General features: G+C 49.2%; 1 protein-coding gene across 1 annotated transcript; it reads left to right on the top strand.

The window, feature by feature from the left end:
* Positions 1-125: 125 nt before the first annotated feature.
* CD93 (CD93 molecule) lies at positions 126-3481 on the top strand. Its single transcript, XM_065921340.1, has 2 exons — positions 126-2468; positions 2709-3481. Exons 1-2 carry the CDS (start codon positions 541-543, stop codon positions 2731-2733), a joined length of 1953 nt encoding a protein of 650 aa, XP_065777412.1. The 5' UTR covers positions 126-540; the 3' UTR covers positions 2734-3481.
* Positions 3482-18708: the final 15227 nt, after the last annotated feature.

Genomic DNA, 18708 nt, shown 5'->3' with positions numbered 1-18708 from the left:
TGTCTCAAGTCTGAGGGTTTTTTTTTTTTTTTTTTCCCCTCTTCTGGTTGTTTGCAAACCAAAGTGGAATTTCATTATGGGTTATGAAGTGAGTTTCTCAAGTTCTTGGCCCCCTCCAAATCTCTACTTACTCCGCGGCGTGCCCTCACATGGATGGGAAGGAGGAGGGACCCCCAAATGAAGGTGCTGGTGTATGCAAGCCACAAACAAACGTCTCCCTGCCCCCATCGCCACTGCATTTCCTTAGCCCGCACCCAGCGACGTTGCCTGGCTCCTTTTATGAACAACAAAACCATGATGAAGGCAGCAGGAGTCAGAAGCTATTCAGCACAGGAAGCCCCTGTATCCGGTGAGGAATAAGAAGTGCAGCGGCAGGATGCGCCTTGGGTCAGGGGGCCGAGGAAAGCCTTCAGCCTTTGTGTCCTTCTCTGTGACGGAGCGTCCACGTCTGAGCCCTCGGCTCCCATCGGAGCTCAGCTGGGGCTGCCGCTGTCACCGCCGGGGCGTCAGCCTCCCACCCAGAGGGGCACAGAGGCCACGATGGCCAGTCCCGCTGGCCTACTGCTGCTGCTACTGCCGCTGCTGCTGTTGATCCAGCCCCGGGCGGAGGGCACCGCTGACCAGGAGGCCGTGGTCTGCACAGGGACTGCCTGCTACACGGCCCACAGGCACAAGCTGAGTGCGGAGGATGCCCAGCTCCATTGCAGCAAGAAAGGGGGCAATCTGGCCACGGTGAAGAGTGAGGAGGAGGCCTGGCACATCCAGGGCGCCCTGACCCAGCTCCTGCTGCTGGGGGCACCCCTGCAAGAATCCAAAATCAAATTCTGGATTGGGCTCCAGCGAGAGAAGGGCACTTGCTCGGACAGCAGCCTGCCCCTGAAGGGCTTCAGCTGGCTGGGCGATGGGGAAAACTCGCAGTACAGCAACTGGTACAAAGAGGTTAAGAACACCTGTATCAACAGGCGCTGCGTGTCCCTGATTCTGGACCTGTCTGTGCCGGACCTGGCCAGCAGCCTCTCCAAGTGGGCCGATGGTCCTTGTGGGAACGCCGGGTTTCCTGGGAGCAACATCCAGGGCTTTGTGTGCAAGTTCAGCTTCAAAGGCATGTGCCGGCCGCTGACCCTGGGGGGCCCGGGTCAGGTGAACTACACGACCCCTTTCCAGGCCACCAGCTCCTTCCTGCAGGCAGTGCCCTTTGCCTCGGTGGCCAGCGTGGCCTGTGAGGATGGGGACGAGGGCAGGCAGCACTACTTTCTGTGCAAGGAGAAGGCCCCCAACGAGTTTGACTGGGACAGCTCAGGGCCCCTCTGTGTGAGCCCCAAGTTCAGCTGCGACTTCAACAACGGAGGCTGCCAGCAGGACTGCTTCGAGGGCGGGGATGGCTCCTTCCGATGCGGCTGCCGGCCGGGGTTCCGGCTGCTGGATGACCTGGTCAGTTGCGCCTCTCGGAACCCTTGCAGCTCCAGCCCATGTGGAGGGGAGGCCACGTGCGTCCCCGGGTCCCTCGGAACAGACTTCACGTGCCACTGTCCCCCAGGCTACCAGCTGGACTTGACTCAGCGGAACTGCGTGGACGTGGACGAGTGCCGGGACGCCCCCTGCGTCCAGGACTGTGTCAACACCCCCGGGAGCTTCCGCTGTGAGTGCTGGGTGGGCTTTGAGCCCGGCGGCCCCGAAGAGGGGGACTGCGTGGATGTGGACGAGTGTGCCCCTGGCCACTCGCCCTGCTCCCAGAGCTGCACCAACACCGAGGGCTCCTTCTATTGCTCCTGTGAGGAGGGCTACGAGCTGGCTGGGGAAGATGGCACCCAGTGCCTGGACGTGGACGAGTGTGAGGTCCAGCAGGGTGGCCTCTGTGACAGTCTGTGCTTCAACACGGAGGGGTCCTTCCGCTGTGGCTGCCTGCCGGGCTGGGAGCTGGACCCCAACGGCGTCTCCTGCACTGGGGGGCCCACGTCGCTGGGACCACCAACCGGGTCTCCCCTTGGGAAAGACATGGGAAATGGAGAAGGGGGGCTCCAGTCTTCTGCCACTGTGTCCAGACCCAGCGGGGACAACCCTGAGGGTGCCATGGTGGTGACCTCCAACAGGAGACCCTCCTTCCCAGCCAAGGTCCCCACCTCCCTGCCCCCACCGGAGATGCTGGCCCCCAGTGCCACGCCTGGGGTCTGGATGGAGCCCAGCACCCATCACCCCACAGCCACCACCGGCCACAGAGAGTCTGAAGGCGAGGATTTCACAGCCAAGCAGAGTGACCAGGGCACGGATGGGCAGCAGCTGCTCCTGTTTTACATTCTTGGCACCGTGGTGGCCATCCTGCTCCTGCTAGCTCTGGCCCTAGGGCTGCTGGTCTGTCGCAAGCGCAGGGCCAAGAGGGAGGAGAAGAAGCAGCAGCCACAGAGCGCAGCGGACAGCTACGCCTGGGTCCCCGAGCGGGCTGAGAGCAGAGCCACGGAGAACCCCTACAGGTGACGGAGCCTGGGTCGCCCGGGGGGGAGTGTGGCGGGCACAGGTGCGGGGTGGGAGTGGCAGTGACCATGGCATGCAGCAAGCAGGGATGAGGAGCAGGCATAGGCCCCCCTGGGATCACCTCGAGGCCCACATGTGTCCTCTGGGGGTGCCACCCTGCCCCATGTCCCCACGCCCAGGGCCCAGGTGGCTCGGCCCCGGGGCAGCAGCTTCCAATGTGTTGCCCTTTGTTCCCATAGTCCAACGCCGGGGACAGACTGCTGACACTGAGGAGGCCCCTGGACACTGGCAGCGATCACCATTCTCAGAGCCAGGAGCCCGTTGAAAGCAGGAATCCCATCCTCCTGGAAGACTGGACTGGAATCTTAGCAAGTAGTTGTCAACCTTCTCTTTAAATGCCTGGCAGCTTGAACCGTGCAGGTATCATACGTGTGTAGTATGGAAGCGGGAGAGGGTCAGGTGTCATTTCAAGAATTTCATGTGTGTTAACAATTCTCCTTCCCTCTCCTGTTGAAATTCAAATGTGACTGAGTTCTTGTCACCCCTGATTCTGGATCAGACTTGACATGTCAGGTGCTAACAGGCTCCCTTTGAACTGCTTCTCTGCCCGCATACACCTCTAATAAGAGGACGCGAACCAGGGCAAATTCGGACTGAAATGATTTGTGCCTTCTGGTGTGATGAAACCTGAGTCTATCAGTTGTCTGATTATGTAAGAAGCTCTGTTTCTGACGGAGGGAACGTGTTCAGGCTGGAGACTTTTTTTTTTTCCTCCCATTCTTGCGTTTCCATCCACTTAGGTGGCAGAGGCAGGGCGTTTAGAAATCACATCTCTCTAGTTCTTCAGGTTCTAATTGTCTTCAGTTTATTTGCAAATGAAATCTGAACAATGTGGGGAAAATTGTATCAAGCGAGTAATAAGTGACTCTGGAAACTAGGGTTAGAAGGCAGGATTTGTTTCAAAACTACGTGAGTCAATTTGTCTCAATAAATGTTCCCATGTTCCACCATGTGATTGACTGGTGAGACACTCGTGAGGTCAAAGGTTAAAGATCACTGGTCTCCAGGGCCAGGAGGCCCCCCGCCCCTGATGCCATCCTGTCGTCTCTGGACTCTGCCTGGGCTTGGACGCCCTGATGGTTTCTGGACGATGTGAGGGGCTGAGTTTAAAAGGTGCCGTCCCAGCATGTAGCACAGTTCATGGTGGCAGAGGCCTCCTGAGAGCTGAGCCCGTCTTGTGGACACAGCACAACCAAGTCAGAACTCATCCCCTGGGTGTTGGCCCAGTGCTGCGTACAGCACAGGTGTCCTCTGGCCCTTTTCCTTAAAAAAGAAAACAAGAGGGGATGGAGAAAGAATGAGAGTATAACTAAGATCTTGTGCAACAGCAGACACTGCTCAGAGCCATTTTAATTTATAACCTTGCCTGAAAGTGCCCACTAGCCATGATTTCCCACAACTAAGACTGTTGTGGTCGGCGGTGCTCGGTCCCAGTTCAGCCTGGGTCCCTGGAGAGCAGCCCAGAATTCACTGCAGGTCGGAGCTCTTAGAAGCTGTCTGAGTAGCTCAGGAGGGGTGGGCACCTGGAGAAGGTGGGACTGGGGGTGAACCCCTTGCCACATCCCTCCGTGATGCTCCCCTTCCCATGCAGGACAGACCAAGGGAACCATTTCCGGGATCCAAACTCTGCCCCAGAGGTCAGCACCCCATGTGCTTGGCCTCCAGAACCAAGTAGATGCTTTTTGCCAATTTCAAAATGGAGGTACTATAGCTCACATTAAAAAAAAAAAAAAAAAGGAAAACTGGAAGGGGTTGGGGGAAGGAAGGAAGGGAGGAAGGAAGGATGGAGGTCTGAGGGGGCCCAGCACAGGGTTCAGAGTGTCTGCTTCTGACACCTAATATTCTGCACCTAATTTTCTGCAGTTTCCACTTGGGACACTGGGCTTTAATGCTCCAGGGGTGGAACGCTGTGCCCCTCAGCCCGGGGCCCCTGGCGCAGTGCTGTGTGGGGCTGACTGTGGGCCATTTGTGCCTGTGTGTGCCGCTGGCTGGTATCTGCACTTATAGAAATGCTTCGCTCTAGGCCTTTACAGACCTCACCCTGGTCACTGGGGTGAGGGGAAAATTCCCAACCCAGGCTGCCCCCGACCCACGTGATCCCCCAGCCTTGAATTGGCTGAGGCCATTTGATTTCTTCCACGGCCCAGCCCCGTCTGGTTTCTGTGTTTGAATTCTTCTGAGGGCGAGTAGGGAATACGCAGCCCTGCTCGCTGTGCCCCCCTCTTCCCCCCACCACTGAGCACCCCCATGGGGAGAAATGGGAGGATAAGTAACAGCTTCTCCAAACCTGCTCTGTCAGAGTCGCCCCCTCTGCTGACAACCCGCCTTCGCAGCCACCACCCAGATGGACGACCTCGGGTGGTAACTCTGATGAAAAGCGTCAGAAGGATGCTTCCTTCTCCCATTCAACCTGCTTTGGGGTTTGAATCCTTGTTTTGGGAGCTTGAGGCCAATGGACAAAGTACCTATTTATCCAGAAGCCAGGTAGCTCGATCATGATAGCCAGGTAAATGGATGGATGGAGCGTGGGGAGAGGTGGGTTCTACCATGCTAGGACTCCTCCAGCAGCCGGGCTGGACGGGGCCGACCAGGCGCTGTTCTGTCCCTGACCCCCTGACCTGCCGAGCGGCAGAGCAAGCTGGGTGCCGGGGACCAAGGAGAGGCTCCGCTTGGCAACACGTTCAAAGACAACTTGGGCTTCTGTCCTTGGCTCAATGATTCTATGTTTGGGACAAACACCACGTGAGTGACGCAGATAACTTAAAGGGAGGATGTCTCCTCAAACAGGCCTGCTCCTGAATTTCAGGGACAGTCTCTGCAATCACTGCTCTTCTTTCATGCTGGCCATTTGGAGGGGCTGAAGCAGGAGGACAGTCCCCTGGGGGAGCGGAGTGTAGAGAGCCAAGGGTGGGCCATTCTCCAAGTTCGCCTTGGGCATGGAGGACCTGGGGGGGGTGGGGTGGTGTCCTTTGTGTGATGAACCCACGACTGCTCTGCTGGGTGGCCTGGAGGCAGAAGTAACCTTGCTGGTGTCACTTTGGGGCCTGTCCCCTGTCCCCAGAGGCACTAACGGTGAACCCACCAGCTCTGGCCTGAAGCCGGGAGGGACTCAGCCTGTGTTGACCACCAGGCCCGGCAAAGCCATCTCAGGCGTGATGCCCATTGCCAATAGACTAGCAGCCTCTCCAAAAGGTTAGTCCTCACATCTTTCCCCATGATGAGGTGAAAAGTGAAATAAAAAACTAAACACGTATGTGAATGTGCTTCCATGCAGCCTTCAAGAGGAGCAGAGTTGGGAGTGAAGCTCTCTCTTCCACACACACGTGTGTAGCTGTGTCTTTTATGTTCTGGTTGTTAGCTTTGTTTGAGCATATTGTGCAGGGTCTGGATTTTACCCATGAACAACCTCTGGAAGATGTGGATTTGATCGTTAGCTACTTTTATTCCTACTGTCTTTCCCATATAGATTTCTATAAAAACTAAGAGAACGGAGATGAGATTTGACTCTGAAAAAGGTACCAAACTCAAAATAATGCAGTTTTTTAAAAAACAAATAGAGGAAAGCCTTTTCCTATTATTTTTCTTCTTAGCTTCTCCATTGTCTAAATCAGGAAAACAGGAAAGCACTGCTTTCCAGCAGCTGCAAAATGGTGTAATGTCCCCTACATATTTCCACCGCTGAAAACAATAGGGTTAGCATGGAAATCAGAGACAGAAAATCCCTGAAAACATCTGTCCCTCTCTGGCTGCAAAACCCAAGGCTTAAATCTGTGTGGTTTGTGGAGCCTGTCAACCAAAAAAAAGAGGATGATCAAACTCTCCACGTGTTCAATAATCAAGTACCTTAGTTTGTTCCGCATTCCGGGAGTAAAACTCACTGAAATGCTTTTTTTTTTTTTTAACCAAAATGAAGTGTGTTTTGGTCTGTTCATGGAGATAACACTCACCAGTTTTAGGAAGAAACTCTGGAATTCCTTTCTCTCATTGTTCCTCTTATCGGCAAGGGGGTAAGTGTTTCCTTTCAGCAGAATTTGCCCACCGTTCCCCTGGCCTGAAACTTTTTGCGTATTTGGCTTAAGCTAGAATTAGATCAGAGGTGAGGTCTTGCATGAAGATGATATTCGATGTGATTGTAAACATCAACAGTCCCTCCCTGAGTGCTAGAAGAGAACATGTAGGTCTCTTTGAATGTGTATATTTGAAGTTTGTTCCACTGATGCTGGAATCACAGGCTTTCCTCCCAGGCTGGGGCAGGGCGGGCTGGACACTGAGCTGCCCTCAGGCCTCTGAAAAGCTGAGTGGCACCTCTGGGCAGCCTTGGAAGTGGGTCATCATCCTTTGAGCTTTGTTACCCACTTATCCTAATAAACTCCGGAATACATTGCTATCAGTCTGTTTTAATATTCTTCACAACAGTTCAAAATACACAGCAGGAACTACATTCAAAGGTTCCCATATCTGTTGTCAAAGAAATCTTGACAACCTGCGTCTTTATTCACTAGAGGTGACTCTGGCCTCAGGGTACCGAGGTGGGAGGAGGACATTGTAGGGAGGCTCTCAGGCCCAGATCTGCACTTCTAGACTCTGCCCTCTGACCCTGAGCCCTGCTGCATGCCTCCATCTCCACTGTCCTATCCCCTGCATCGTTTTAGTTGTGTGAGTGACGTCCAGTGCAGGATTAAACGTGTCTAATGGGTGTGATTTGCAAACACCATTCTGTAATGATCACAGGAACATTTACGACCACTTGGGCACGAAATATTTTCCAGTATACTTAACTAATTGGACAGGCCGACCGCTCGCTCATTGTTCTGCCACATAAACCTCACCGTGACTGGAGGCTGGAGCAGCAGATGGTGGTTGATTCCCAGTCGACTTGCTTTCCAGACTGTGGACTTTGTAAAAACAGGGCTTATGGAGGATCAAGGGCTCTCCGGTGATGCTAATGGCCTGGACGCTTGTGATAAACAGTCATTACCAGGGCTCAATAAAACTGATTCTTGAGCTGTCTAGTCACTAACAAAACCTATTTGGAAATAATATCTTAATATGAGGAACTGTGGCTGCCCCCTCCCCAACATACACACACACACACACACACACACACACACACACACACAGAGAAAAGCACCTTTCACACAAAGAGAGAGACACAGAGACACACAAATACACACAATCCTAACATCCTCTGTTTCATATTGAAAAACCTTGAGGCCAGGTTACACAGAATTAAACCTATTGTGCAAAACAAGTACATCTGTGACAGAAAACCCATAGATTAACATGGAAGAGCCACATACACATCATGTACCTTCCATGGCTTTAACATGGACTGAAAGAGTCCATCCTGATTGAGCTGACTCCTCAATTTGTTCAGTATGAGGAGGAAAAGACAATAAACCCCAAACCAAAAAGCCTCAGCTCAGTCTCTCCTTGAAGTATATTGTGACTTTACAGCTGCTTAAAAAGAGAAAAGTGTCTCATCTCTTTTACACCCTGGATCATTGTTTTCAGAGGAAATAAAGGCCAGGAGTGGTGAAAACTGAAGAAAGAGGGGAGGAGTGAAAAGTCAAGTTGGAGGATAAGCCCCGAGCTCAACAGTCTCTCCCATGAACTTGACCTGAGGCTCTTCTCTTCACAGCAGGGAACACACTCTGCCTGAGCCTCCAGGAGCCAGCAGCCAGAGCTCCCCAAGAGCTGCTGCCCTGGGTCCTATTTGCTGGACTTTTTATTTGAGTTTTGTCACCATTGATGCTGGTCCTCCCTTGTGGTTAAAATCCATAGACTTCAGCTGCGTGGAGGGAAGGATGGGAGGGATGGAGCATAAACAGAGAGGGAAGAAGGGAAGGAGAGAGAGGGAGGGAGAGGGGTGGGGGCTGCCTGGATGAAGGTCAAAGTGAAGGTCACTGGGCCCCAATAGCACATCTCGGCTTTTGGTTGGAGACCACGCAGGGCTGTTTTCTCTCCACGCCATCTCTAACCTCCTGGGCCGCACGGCAGAACAGCCAGGCTCTTTCCTGCTGACCCCCGTGGAGGACCAACACCCTCCTCATCAGGCTCTTGTCACCTTTCCCTGCAAAGCACTGTTACCTTGTCCCTTCTGCCTTTCACGCTTGTCCTGGTATCCTTAAGCTGGGTCCATGACTCTGCTCTCTTGAGCTCCGTGTTCAAATATCCAGTGAAAATAATGAGACTTAGGAGGTGGAAGGAAATAACTGTACCTTTTACTTTCTTTCTCCAGAGTCTTCCTTTCCCAAAAAGATTAAGTCCCAAACCTCCCATCCAAGTACTAACCAGGCCCGACCCGGCTTAGCTTCCGAGGTCAGACGAGATCGGGCGCGTTCAGGGTGGTATGGCCGTAGACTAAGTCCCAAACCTAAATGTTTCACTTCCTTGTCAAACCCGTCATCTCTGAACTAGAGCATGGTGCCCTGTGTGTCCCAGTACTCACCCTAATGGTCACGGTTAAGGTTTTGGTGTGTGTACTGGGGGTGGGGGGGTGCAGTCCTGTATGCCCATCACACCAGCTTGTCCATCCTCTTTCTCATCATCTCCCATGGGGATCAGCTTTGTCACTCCTTGTATTTCTATCAGTTCTGTCTTCTGGTTAGTCACTCAGTTGTGTCTGACTCTTACGGCCCCATGGACTATAGCCCATCAGGCTCTTCTGACCATGGGATTTCCCAGGCAAGAATACTGGAGTGGGTAGCCTATCCTTCTCCAGGGGATCTTCCCCACTCAGGGATTGAACCCAGGTCTCCTGCATTGCAGGCAGATTCTTTACCAGCTGAGCCACCAGCAAAGCTGCACAACTGGGTGATTGATGTACATTTGGCTTTATCCCTTTCTTTACCAGTATGAAATACAACCCTCTGGACATCTTCACCTCCAATTGCATTCTGTCTAAATCTCCAAACTGATACACTTCACTAACTTGTGGCATTTTATGAATACAAACGATTTCTATTAAAGTATCTTTGTTTTCAGCCTTCTTTGTGTTCGTCTCACTCTGTGTTCCCCTCCTGCCCTGCTCTGGGCCCGCTCTCTCCATCTCAGGAGCCTGGAGCCACCACAAGGCCTCTGCCCAGAGTGGGCAAGTCTGGGTTGGAGCCTGTGAGACTCTGCATTTCTAGCAGGTTTCTTGGGGAGACTGCTGCTGCTGGTCTGGGGGCCCCCCTGGATGAGCCCTGCTTTATCTGTTTGGGTGTGGTTTTCTTGTGTCATTATTGGGAGTAGGCCCTCCTGGCCACTTTTTTGACTCTCTTATTCTAAAAGCGATTTTGGATGGGCCTCCTTCCCCAGTCTCCTGACTTTCCCCTGCTCCTCTCCTTTCTTGTCTCTCGAGGTGGCTGTGAAACTGCACTTTCTTTCCAGCCCCCCCAGAGACTCCTGTTCTGCCCAAAGCACCAGTCACCTTATAACACGGTGTATCATTTCTTCCTGTGGTTAAGATTTATTGACTTATTGCCTGTACTTACATATATGTAAGTACCTCTAGGGCAATTGTTGTTGTTGTTGTCTGGTCCCTGGTCCCTGATGCTCCCTGGGCCTGGCACACAGGGGCACTCAATAACTATGTTTCTGATGCTTGGCTGCCCTGGGGTCTTGGAGCAGAATGGCAGGCAGGGGAGACAATGGGGGTCCTATTGGAATCTCTGATATTGTCTGTGGCCTTTGTCTTTTACTGGCTCCTCACCCCAGGCAGGCCGCTCCCCCCACGCAGGGCACTGCTCACACTCAGGATGTCCCTATTGCTCTTGGACCAATGCTGTCTTGTCCATCTGGTCTCCAGGCTCCTTTTGCTCCAGAAGCAGACCTGGAGACAAGGATGCCAGTGAAGTAATTTAATGGGAGGGATGGACATTAGTGGTAGGGTCATGAGGAGGTGATGCAACTGTGGAAACAGAAGGAAATGTCATTCCACCCGAAGGCCGAGGGAGCCGGGGTATTGATACACTGACTTTCATCCATCGTGGATGGGGCTGCTGCAGGGGGATGGGTAATTCCCGGTACTTCCAGAGGGATTCCACTCTGGGATGGGGGAAGCCTTCAGGTACAGAGATGCAGACACGAGAGGATGGAAGTTGACCCGAGCACAGGCACAGTCTCTGGTGAACGGTCTGGGTGAATCCCCTCCAGTCCTCATCGTCCCCCACACCGAGCAGAAACAGTCCTTCCTTCCTCCACAAGTCATGGCTGATTTCCTCAGGAGGCAGCTGGGACCTTGAGGAGAGAGCTCTCTTTCCAGATTTCTTTAACAGCCCCCATCCCTTTGTTCTTGGTGTGATAGCTCAGTGGCTCTGCGTCTGTCTTCCCGTGAGGCTGGGAGGCACTTAAGGGAAAGGTGAGCCTTACACACAGTTTTACACACAAGTGGGTCTCAAATGTGGCCAACAGAAGGCCACCTGAATAGCTCAGTTCTTGGGACACGTCATTAAAACACCGCGACAGGAACATTTACCAAACTTTTATTATTATCAGATAAAAAGTGCAACTGATTTATTGGGAAACAGACAGAATTACTCTCCCCACTTGATAGGTAAGGAAGCAGAAACACAGACAAACTGGGAAATTTGCCTACGGTCCCAGCTGACAAGTGATGAAGCAGGGCTGTGAAACCCTGCAGCCTCACCTGGATTGCTAGGTCTCACTACCTCCAGCTATCTTCAAGGGTGTCAACCAGCAGACCCCTGAGGAGACAAGCTGGCTTTCATCCTATGTGAGCCAGGAAGGTGGAGCACTGAGCAATGGTGGGTATTTCTAATAATAACTTATGTGCAAGTGAGCACCTCTCTATTCTTGCGCTTGTGTATTCCCCCAGGCACACACGCGTGCATGTACGCCACACACACACACACACACACACACACACACACACACACATACACAAGTACCACTCAGAAGTTCTCTGCCATCCCCTGAGTGCTTGTGCCACCTGAGGCCCACCGTGATCTGAGGGTGGGCCGTGCGTGCGGCCTCACTGACCCCACAGGGACCTTTCTGCCTCTGTCTTGGTCACAGCGGCACCTCTGTGTGTCCTGGGGGCAGAGGTGTGACTGCATCCTGCTGGCAGAGATCACTGCTCCATGGCTCCCCCGTGCACAGTGATGGGGATGCTAGAGGTGCCACTGTGTCAAAGACAGCAGGCTAGTTTCTTAAAAAGTTAAATGTACACACACAGGACCTGGTAATTCTGCTTTTAGACATCTACCCAAGGGCAACGAAACCGTGATGCTCATAGTCTTGGCCACAGGTATTCACAGGAGGTTTATTCACGAGCCTGGACCTGGACATAACTTCTGTTCCCAGTCTTCTCTCTACCTCCCTCCAGGGCAGCTCAGGAATCATGAATCCCATTCACTTGCCTGGCCTCCATCACGAGAGGCACGTACCTCACTAAGAAGTGGTCTTTGTCGGCCCCCGCTTGCTCCACCCCCACTGCTGCCGCCCAACATCTTGCTGAGTGTTCTCTTTTCAAGTTCACTGTGTCCTGCTGCTTGCTTCTTTTATCCCCTTGTCTTCGAGTTATCTAACTGCATTTCCCTCTGAGCAATGGCTGCAGTCAAACCCTATCTTTTGTCTTCAGGTCCTGTCCTTTTAGGGAAGCATATTTTACTATAGAAACAATCTTTCGTGTTATTTAATTTAATAAGGAAAAACAACCTTGGAAAAGTTCCTGGGCACTGCAAGTGCTGGTGTCAGCAGTAATGTCATGGCCTTTCTTTAAGAGGCTTTTTCAGAGGGGACCAGATGCCCAGAATGCCTTTGATGCTTGGAGACTGGATTTGGTGCTTACTGATTTGTGGCTGAAATGAAATGCTCTCTGTTAACTTCGGTTATATGCCAAATGATCTTCAACATGAGGCATTTTTTTTTCTTTTTTGAGCATAGGAAAAGATGATTCATTTAGGCCTTGTTATTTGAAAAGTTGGAGTCACACGGTCTGGAATCAACTCACGCATTAGCTTAGCAAACAAGAAAACAAACCAGAACGAATGAATGAAAAAAGTTTTGTTGGGGAAATGAGGCTCATACGAGATTTTTAGCTGAGCTATGTAGCCTACCAAATTCATCTTTAGGGACTTATCCCAGTGTTTACATCCATTTGTGTAGAATAGACAGGAACTAGAAATGATTCTCACATGAATGCAAATGAATCAGTATTTTTCAATATCTATTCTGGGCATTTTATTCTCCTTCTGCTTTTATGTTACATGAACTTGTAGTATTCAGTGGTGAATTTTTCTGCCCATAGTAATGCCTGATTAACATAATGTTTATTTTCTCATATGATGAAGGGTCCAGAGATGGGAAATCTCAGGCTGCCTTCTGTCTTTTTGGTCCTTCATCACTAGCCTGTGACTTTCATCCTCCTGCTTACCACATACAAAAAAAAAAAAAAAAAAAAAAAAAATCTTTTTTTCTAATTTATAGGCAGAGAAAGGCACCAATCCCAACTAGGCAATTTGCTGAGTTGTGATAAGAGTGCAGATCCCATAACTAGTGCTTCAATCAGGAAGACTTTCCACTACCCAGTGGGTCTCCTATATTCCTCCCAGTCTGTTTCCACCCTGTAGATCAACACTGCTTCGCTTCCCATCTGTATTCAGTCATTTCACCTGTTTTAGGAATTCAAATGGACGAAATCAGCTTATCAGGTTCAAGCCTCTTGGGTTACTTGCTTTCTGCTTTGCCCACTTTTTATTTTTTTTTACTTCTGATGCCTTTTTCTTGTTTTATTTTGGGTTAATCAAGTATTATTTTTCATTATTAGATTTTTTGAGCAATTTTAGGTTTGCAAAAGTATTGAGTTGAAAGTACAGAGAGTTCCCTTATAACCTCTCAACATTTTACAATTTCCTATTACTAAGACTGGGCTTTGGTGTGGCACGTGGGGTACAATGTGTGAGCCATATTGACACATTATTATTAACTAAAGTCCATAGTTTACATTCAGGTTCACTTTTGTACTATACCTTGTATATTGATCAATTGCTCAGTCCTGTCTGACTCTTTTGCAACCCCATGGACTGTAGTGTGTTGGGCTCCTCTGTCCATGGAATTTCCCAGGCAAGAATGCTGGAGTGGGTTGCCATTTCCTTCTCCAGGGGATCTTCCTGACCCAGGGATTGAACCCGGGTCTCTTGCATTGCAGGTGGACTCCTGAGCTTCTGAGCCACCAGGAAAGCCGTACACATGGTTGTGTGTGTGTGTGTGTATATATATATATATATACACCAGGGTCTTAGTTGCAACATGTGAGATCAAGTTTCCCTAACCAGAGATTGAGCCCTAGCCCTTTGCAGTAGAGATATAGAATCTTAACCACTGGACCACCAGGGAAGTCCCCATTCTATGGGTTTTGAAAACTGTATCCACCACTGCATATATCACACAGAAAAGTTTCCCTGTGCTCCACCTGTTCACCTTATCCCCCCTCCCCAAATCCTGGCAACCACTGACATTTCACAGTCTCTGTAGTGTTGCCTTTTCTAGAATGTCATACATTTGGCATCATATAGACTGTGGCATTTTCTGATTGGCATAGGAAACATTTAAGTTTCCTCCATGTCTTTTCATGGTTCAAGAGCTCATTTCTTTTTAGTTCTGATAATATTTCATTGTCTGGATGGACCACAGTTTATTTATCCATTTACCTACTGGAGGATATGTTGGTTGCTTCCAAGTTTTGGCAATTATCAATAAAATTACTATCACCATCCATGTGTTTGTGTGGACATAAGTTTTTATTCATTAGTGTGACTGTCTAAGATTGTGAATACTGTATGAGTGTGTTTGGTGTTGTAAGAAATTTCCAAACTGTCCTCCTATGTGACCAAAGCATTTTGTATTTCCATCAGCAATGAGTGAGCATTTCTGCTGCCCCACAACCTCCCCAACGTTTCGTGTTGTCAGTGTTCTGGATTTTGACCATTTTAATTGGTGTGTAGCGGTATCTTACTGTTGCTTTAATTTGGATTTCCCTGATGACATGAAGTGGAGCATGTTTTCAAATGCTTATTTGCCATCTGTGTATCTTCTTTGGTGAGGTGTCTGTTAAGGTCTTTTGCCCATTTTAAAATTGGGTTGTAATGCTGGGCATACACACCAAGGAAATCAGAATTGAAAGAGACATGTGTACCCCAATGTTCATCGCAGCACTGTTTATAATAGCCAGGATATGGAAGTAACCTAGATGTCCATCAGCAGACAAATGGATAAGAAAGCTGTGGTACATATACACAATGGAATATTACTCAGCCTTTAAAAAGAATACATTTGAATCCATTCTACTGTGGTGGATGAAACTGGAGCCTATTATATAAAGTGAAGTAAGTCAGAAAGAAAAACACCAATACAGTATACTAATGCATATATGTGGAATTTAGAAAGATGGTAATGATGACCCTATATGCGAGACAGCAAAAGAGACACAAATGTATAGAAGAGTCTTTTGGACTCTGTGGGAGAAGGCAAGGGTGGGATGATTTGAGAGAATACACATTCAAACATGTGTATTATTATATGTGAAACAGATTGTCAGTCCAGGTTTGATGCATGAGATAGGGAGCTCAAGGCTGGTGCACTGGGATGACCCTGAGGGATGGGATGGGGAGGGAGGTGGGAGGGGGGCTCAGGATGGGGAATACATGTACACCCATGACTGATTCATGTCAATGTATGGCAAAAACCACTACACTATTGTAAAGTAGTTAGCCTTCAATTAAAATAAAAAGAAAAACATAAATAAAATTGGGCTGTTTTCTTACAGTTGAATTTTAAGAGTTCCTTAGTATATTTTAGGTCTCAGTCCTTTATCAATTTTTTTTTTTACAAAGATTTTCTCCAAGTCCATGGCTTGTCTTTTCATTCTCTTAAGGGGTCTTAGTTGCCCCACACCTTGTAAATTGAGAGTGTGCTTGGGATAAAGTATGAATAAATATGAATCCCACCCAAAGTGGTTTCCTTCTTTGAATAAATCCCTCCAGCTTCTATCTGAGGTTGGTCACTTAAACTTAAAAGCTGATTTCTATTTTTAGTCAAATATCATCTTTGATATAGCTGCTTTCATATTTTTTCCAGAATTAATTTTTTTTTTTTTTTACCAGAAATAGATCCTATATTTGTCGTTTTTGAAGGATCCTCCAGATAGCCCTCCAAGCAGTTTAAAAAAATATTGTGTTGGCTAAAATTGAACACCATGACTGTCTGTAGGCTGACCACTGGGAGGGTCATTAGAGAGCAACGTTGTGAAGGGTTGTGGATGGGGGAGGAGTCAGCCAACCAAGAGTGTCTGCCTTGCTGCCCTAAACATTCTCTATTTCAGACTTTTCACATTTTCTGACCCACTTTCCTTCCTTACCCAGCAAGACAAACACATGCTCCTCTATCTCGTCTAAGTGAAAGAGATTTGACAAAGTAATTTTATTTTTTCCCATGCCTCAGTTTCTCTATTTATTGTTGACATTGTTAATTTTAGATGAATATTAAAGAGGAGTCCATTAGTTGTGTATGACCTTGGTGTGTAAGTTCTTGAAGGTGACCATATGTCCTCATGAGCTTGAAGTTTTGAGGGCCATGGATCTTCATAACATCTTCTGGCCAGTGAGACTTGGACATCGGTATAAACAGGAGTGTGATTGCTGATAGCAGCATACATAGCAGCAGCTGTTTTATGGAACAAATACTCAATACTTGCCCCACGGATCTGCCTGATTCCCCTGCCCATCCTGAGTGTCCATGAAGCAGGCTCAGAGATTCATCCTAGGATCCAGATTTTGTCATCCAACCCTAGGATGTAGCTCTTATCCTCATTTTGGGAAGAAAAGTTGAGTCTCAGGGAGCTTATCTATCATAGAAACAGAGCTAAGAGCAGTTGGACTTGTTCAAGTTCATGTTATGTGCCCACCATTGTGATAAAATATTGACTATCTGTCCCTTTTGTTGACCTCTGGTTTGAGGGATGCGACCTTGTGAACATATAGAAGGTACTATTTAAAGATGATATTTGACTAAAAATAGAAATCAGGTTTTAAGTTTAAGTAAATTAGACCAGAGAGATGGCAATCCAGGAAGCTACACTTTTAATTTATTCATGCTTGTGCCAACTGGGCAGGTAGTCAGCTGCACAGAACAGTAATCCGATTACAGTGAAGGAACCAAATAGACCCAGATGTCTGGGCCCAAGCCCTGGAGTTTCTGACTCAGGAGGTCTGTGCTGGGCTCAGGATTCTGCCTTTCTGACAAGTCTGAGGTGATGAATGGTGTTTACAGAGATAAGATGTAACAGCAATGCTGCTGGTCTCAGTGAACCTCTGTGGGGGGCGGGCAGGGAAGGGGCTGGTTTATTGCAAGGTCTCAGTGAGGCCATTCTGCTGCCTGGCTAGGTCCTTCTCCAGCACAACCACTTGGCGGGGGGAGTGTGTGCCCTCTAGGCCCCCAGGTGGGGGTCTTGTCAAAGGCAGATCCTGATTTGGGAAGCACGGGGTGCTTCCTTCACTGTAATTGGATTACTGTTCCGTGCAGCTTCCCATCAGAGATGGCACATTAGAAGCAGTCCCCAGACAAGGATGCTGGTCTGGGACCTCATGTTGAGGAGCAAGGCAGCCACTTGGCTAGTAGATTCCTTCCTTTTCCTCTGCCTGTTTCCGACCCCAGCTGCCCCTCACTCGACCAGAGCTGATGATGCACGAACGTTCAGTCCACATTTTTGTCACTTCCACTGAGCTCTGGGGACTGACTCATTTAAATGACATTCTCAACTCTTTGGAAAGTTGCTGGGCCAGAAATGGAAACAGCGGCAAAGACTTTCTGGGAAACAGGAAGCCAAATAGATATTTTTTTCAGTCATGATTTTCCCCAGATTCAGAGACTGCTTAATTCACCATGAAACATGACTTTTAGATAAAATACAAAAATCTTGTTGAAGCTCAAGACCATGGGAAGACAGCAGAAGAGTAAGTACTGTAAGAAAACAGCTATAAAGTGTCTCTGTGGCGTATTCCAAGTTCTGGATTTTCTTGTTACCAGCTGTGTGTATTTATCCCGGCTGCAGTAGGACCAGCTGGAGTTTTAATTGTGCACTATGGATGATGCTGCCAGGATTTTCCCATGCATCTGTTGACTCCAAGTTCTTCAGTGGCCAGCTGGCCACCAGAAGCATAAAAGTGGCATCCAGCTCCAAGGAGGAAGATTCTGTCCTCATCGCCTGTTGTAACATGAGGTAGGTAGGTCCTCTTTCCTGGGAGGGGTGTTGTAAGGGACCCCGGAAGACTGGGTCTTGCTGAATGTCCCCAAAGTCCCTTCCAAAGGAGAATAAACTCTAAAGAGAAGCCTTTGCCAGCACTTCTCTTAGATCTGGCTTCAGAATTATTCCCAGTCTGAAGAGCATTCCCAGCAATTTGGGTGTGGGCGAATGCATCCCCCTCCCTCTGTGGGTGGGCTGGCTCTGGGTACAGGTGAGTGAGGTCAGGAGCTCCCAGTGGGGAGCTGCTCCCATCCCACTTCCCTCAGAGCTTGACGGAACCCTGGGTACCCCCTGGGCCTGTGACTCGGAGTGGGATTTCTGAAGGAAGGATTCGGTGTTGGCAGCCCCTGACCCTGAGCAGAGCTCCCTCCTAACAGCTGCTCTCCCTGACTTCTTCACTCCTCAGGGCCCCCATCTGCCCAATTTCCAGATGGTCTCACTCCATCACCCAGGGGCGGGGGCGGGGGTGGGAGGGTGGTGGCTACCAAAGCATCCTGCAGGTCTGTTCTCAGACCCCCAAGGACTGGATAAGGGGGATAAGGAAATTATCCTTATCCCCCTTATCTGGATGAATGGATAAGGAAGTTGTGGTACTGTAGCATTGTGTATGGAATATTACTCAGCCATAAAAGGAACATATTTGAGTCAGTTCTAATGAAGTGGATGAACCTAGAACCTATTATACAGAGTGAGGTAACTCAGAAAGGAAAAGATAAGTACTGTTTTCTAACAAATATATATGGAATCTAGACAAATGGTACAGAAGAATCTATTTACAGGGCAGCAATGGAGAAACAGACACAGAGAATAGACTTATGCACATGGGGAAAGGGGAGGAGAGGGTGAGATGTATGGAGAGTAACATGGAAACTTACATTACCATATGTAAAATAGATAGCCAATGGGAATTTGCTATATGGCTCAGGAAACTC

This window comes from Muntiacus reevesi, chromosome 2 (assembly GCF_963930625.1).
Source record: "Muntiacus reevesi chromosome 2, mMunRee1.1, whole genome shotgun sequence".
Classification (NCBI taxonomy): Eukaryota; Metazoa; Chordata; class Mammalia; order Artiodactyla; family Cervidae; genus Muntiacus; species Muntiacus reevesi.
This window is presented reverse-complemented; position numbering and strand designations above follow the sequence as displayed.

Bases quoted from the DNA above. Each gene is read 5' to 3' on its own strand.
- CD93 (XM_065921340.1), top strand. From the start codon at position 541: ATGGCCAGTCCCGCTGGCCTACTGCTGCTGCTACTGCCGCTGCTGCTG. The intron at 2,469-2,708 runs GTGACGGAGCCT...TTGTTCCCATAG, and splicing joins GCCACGGAGAACCCCTACAG to TCCAACGCCGGGGACAGACT.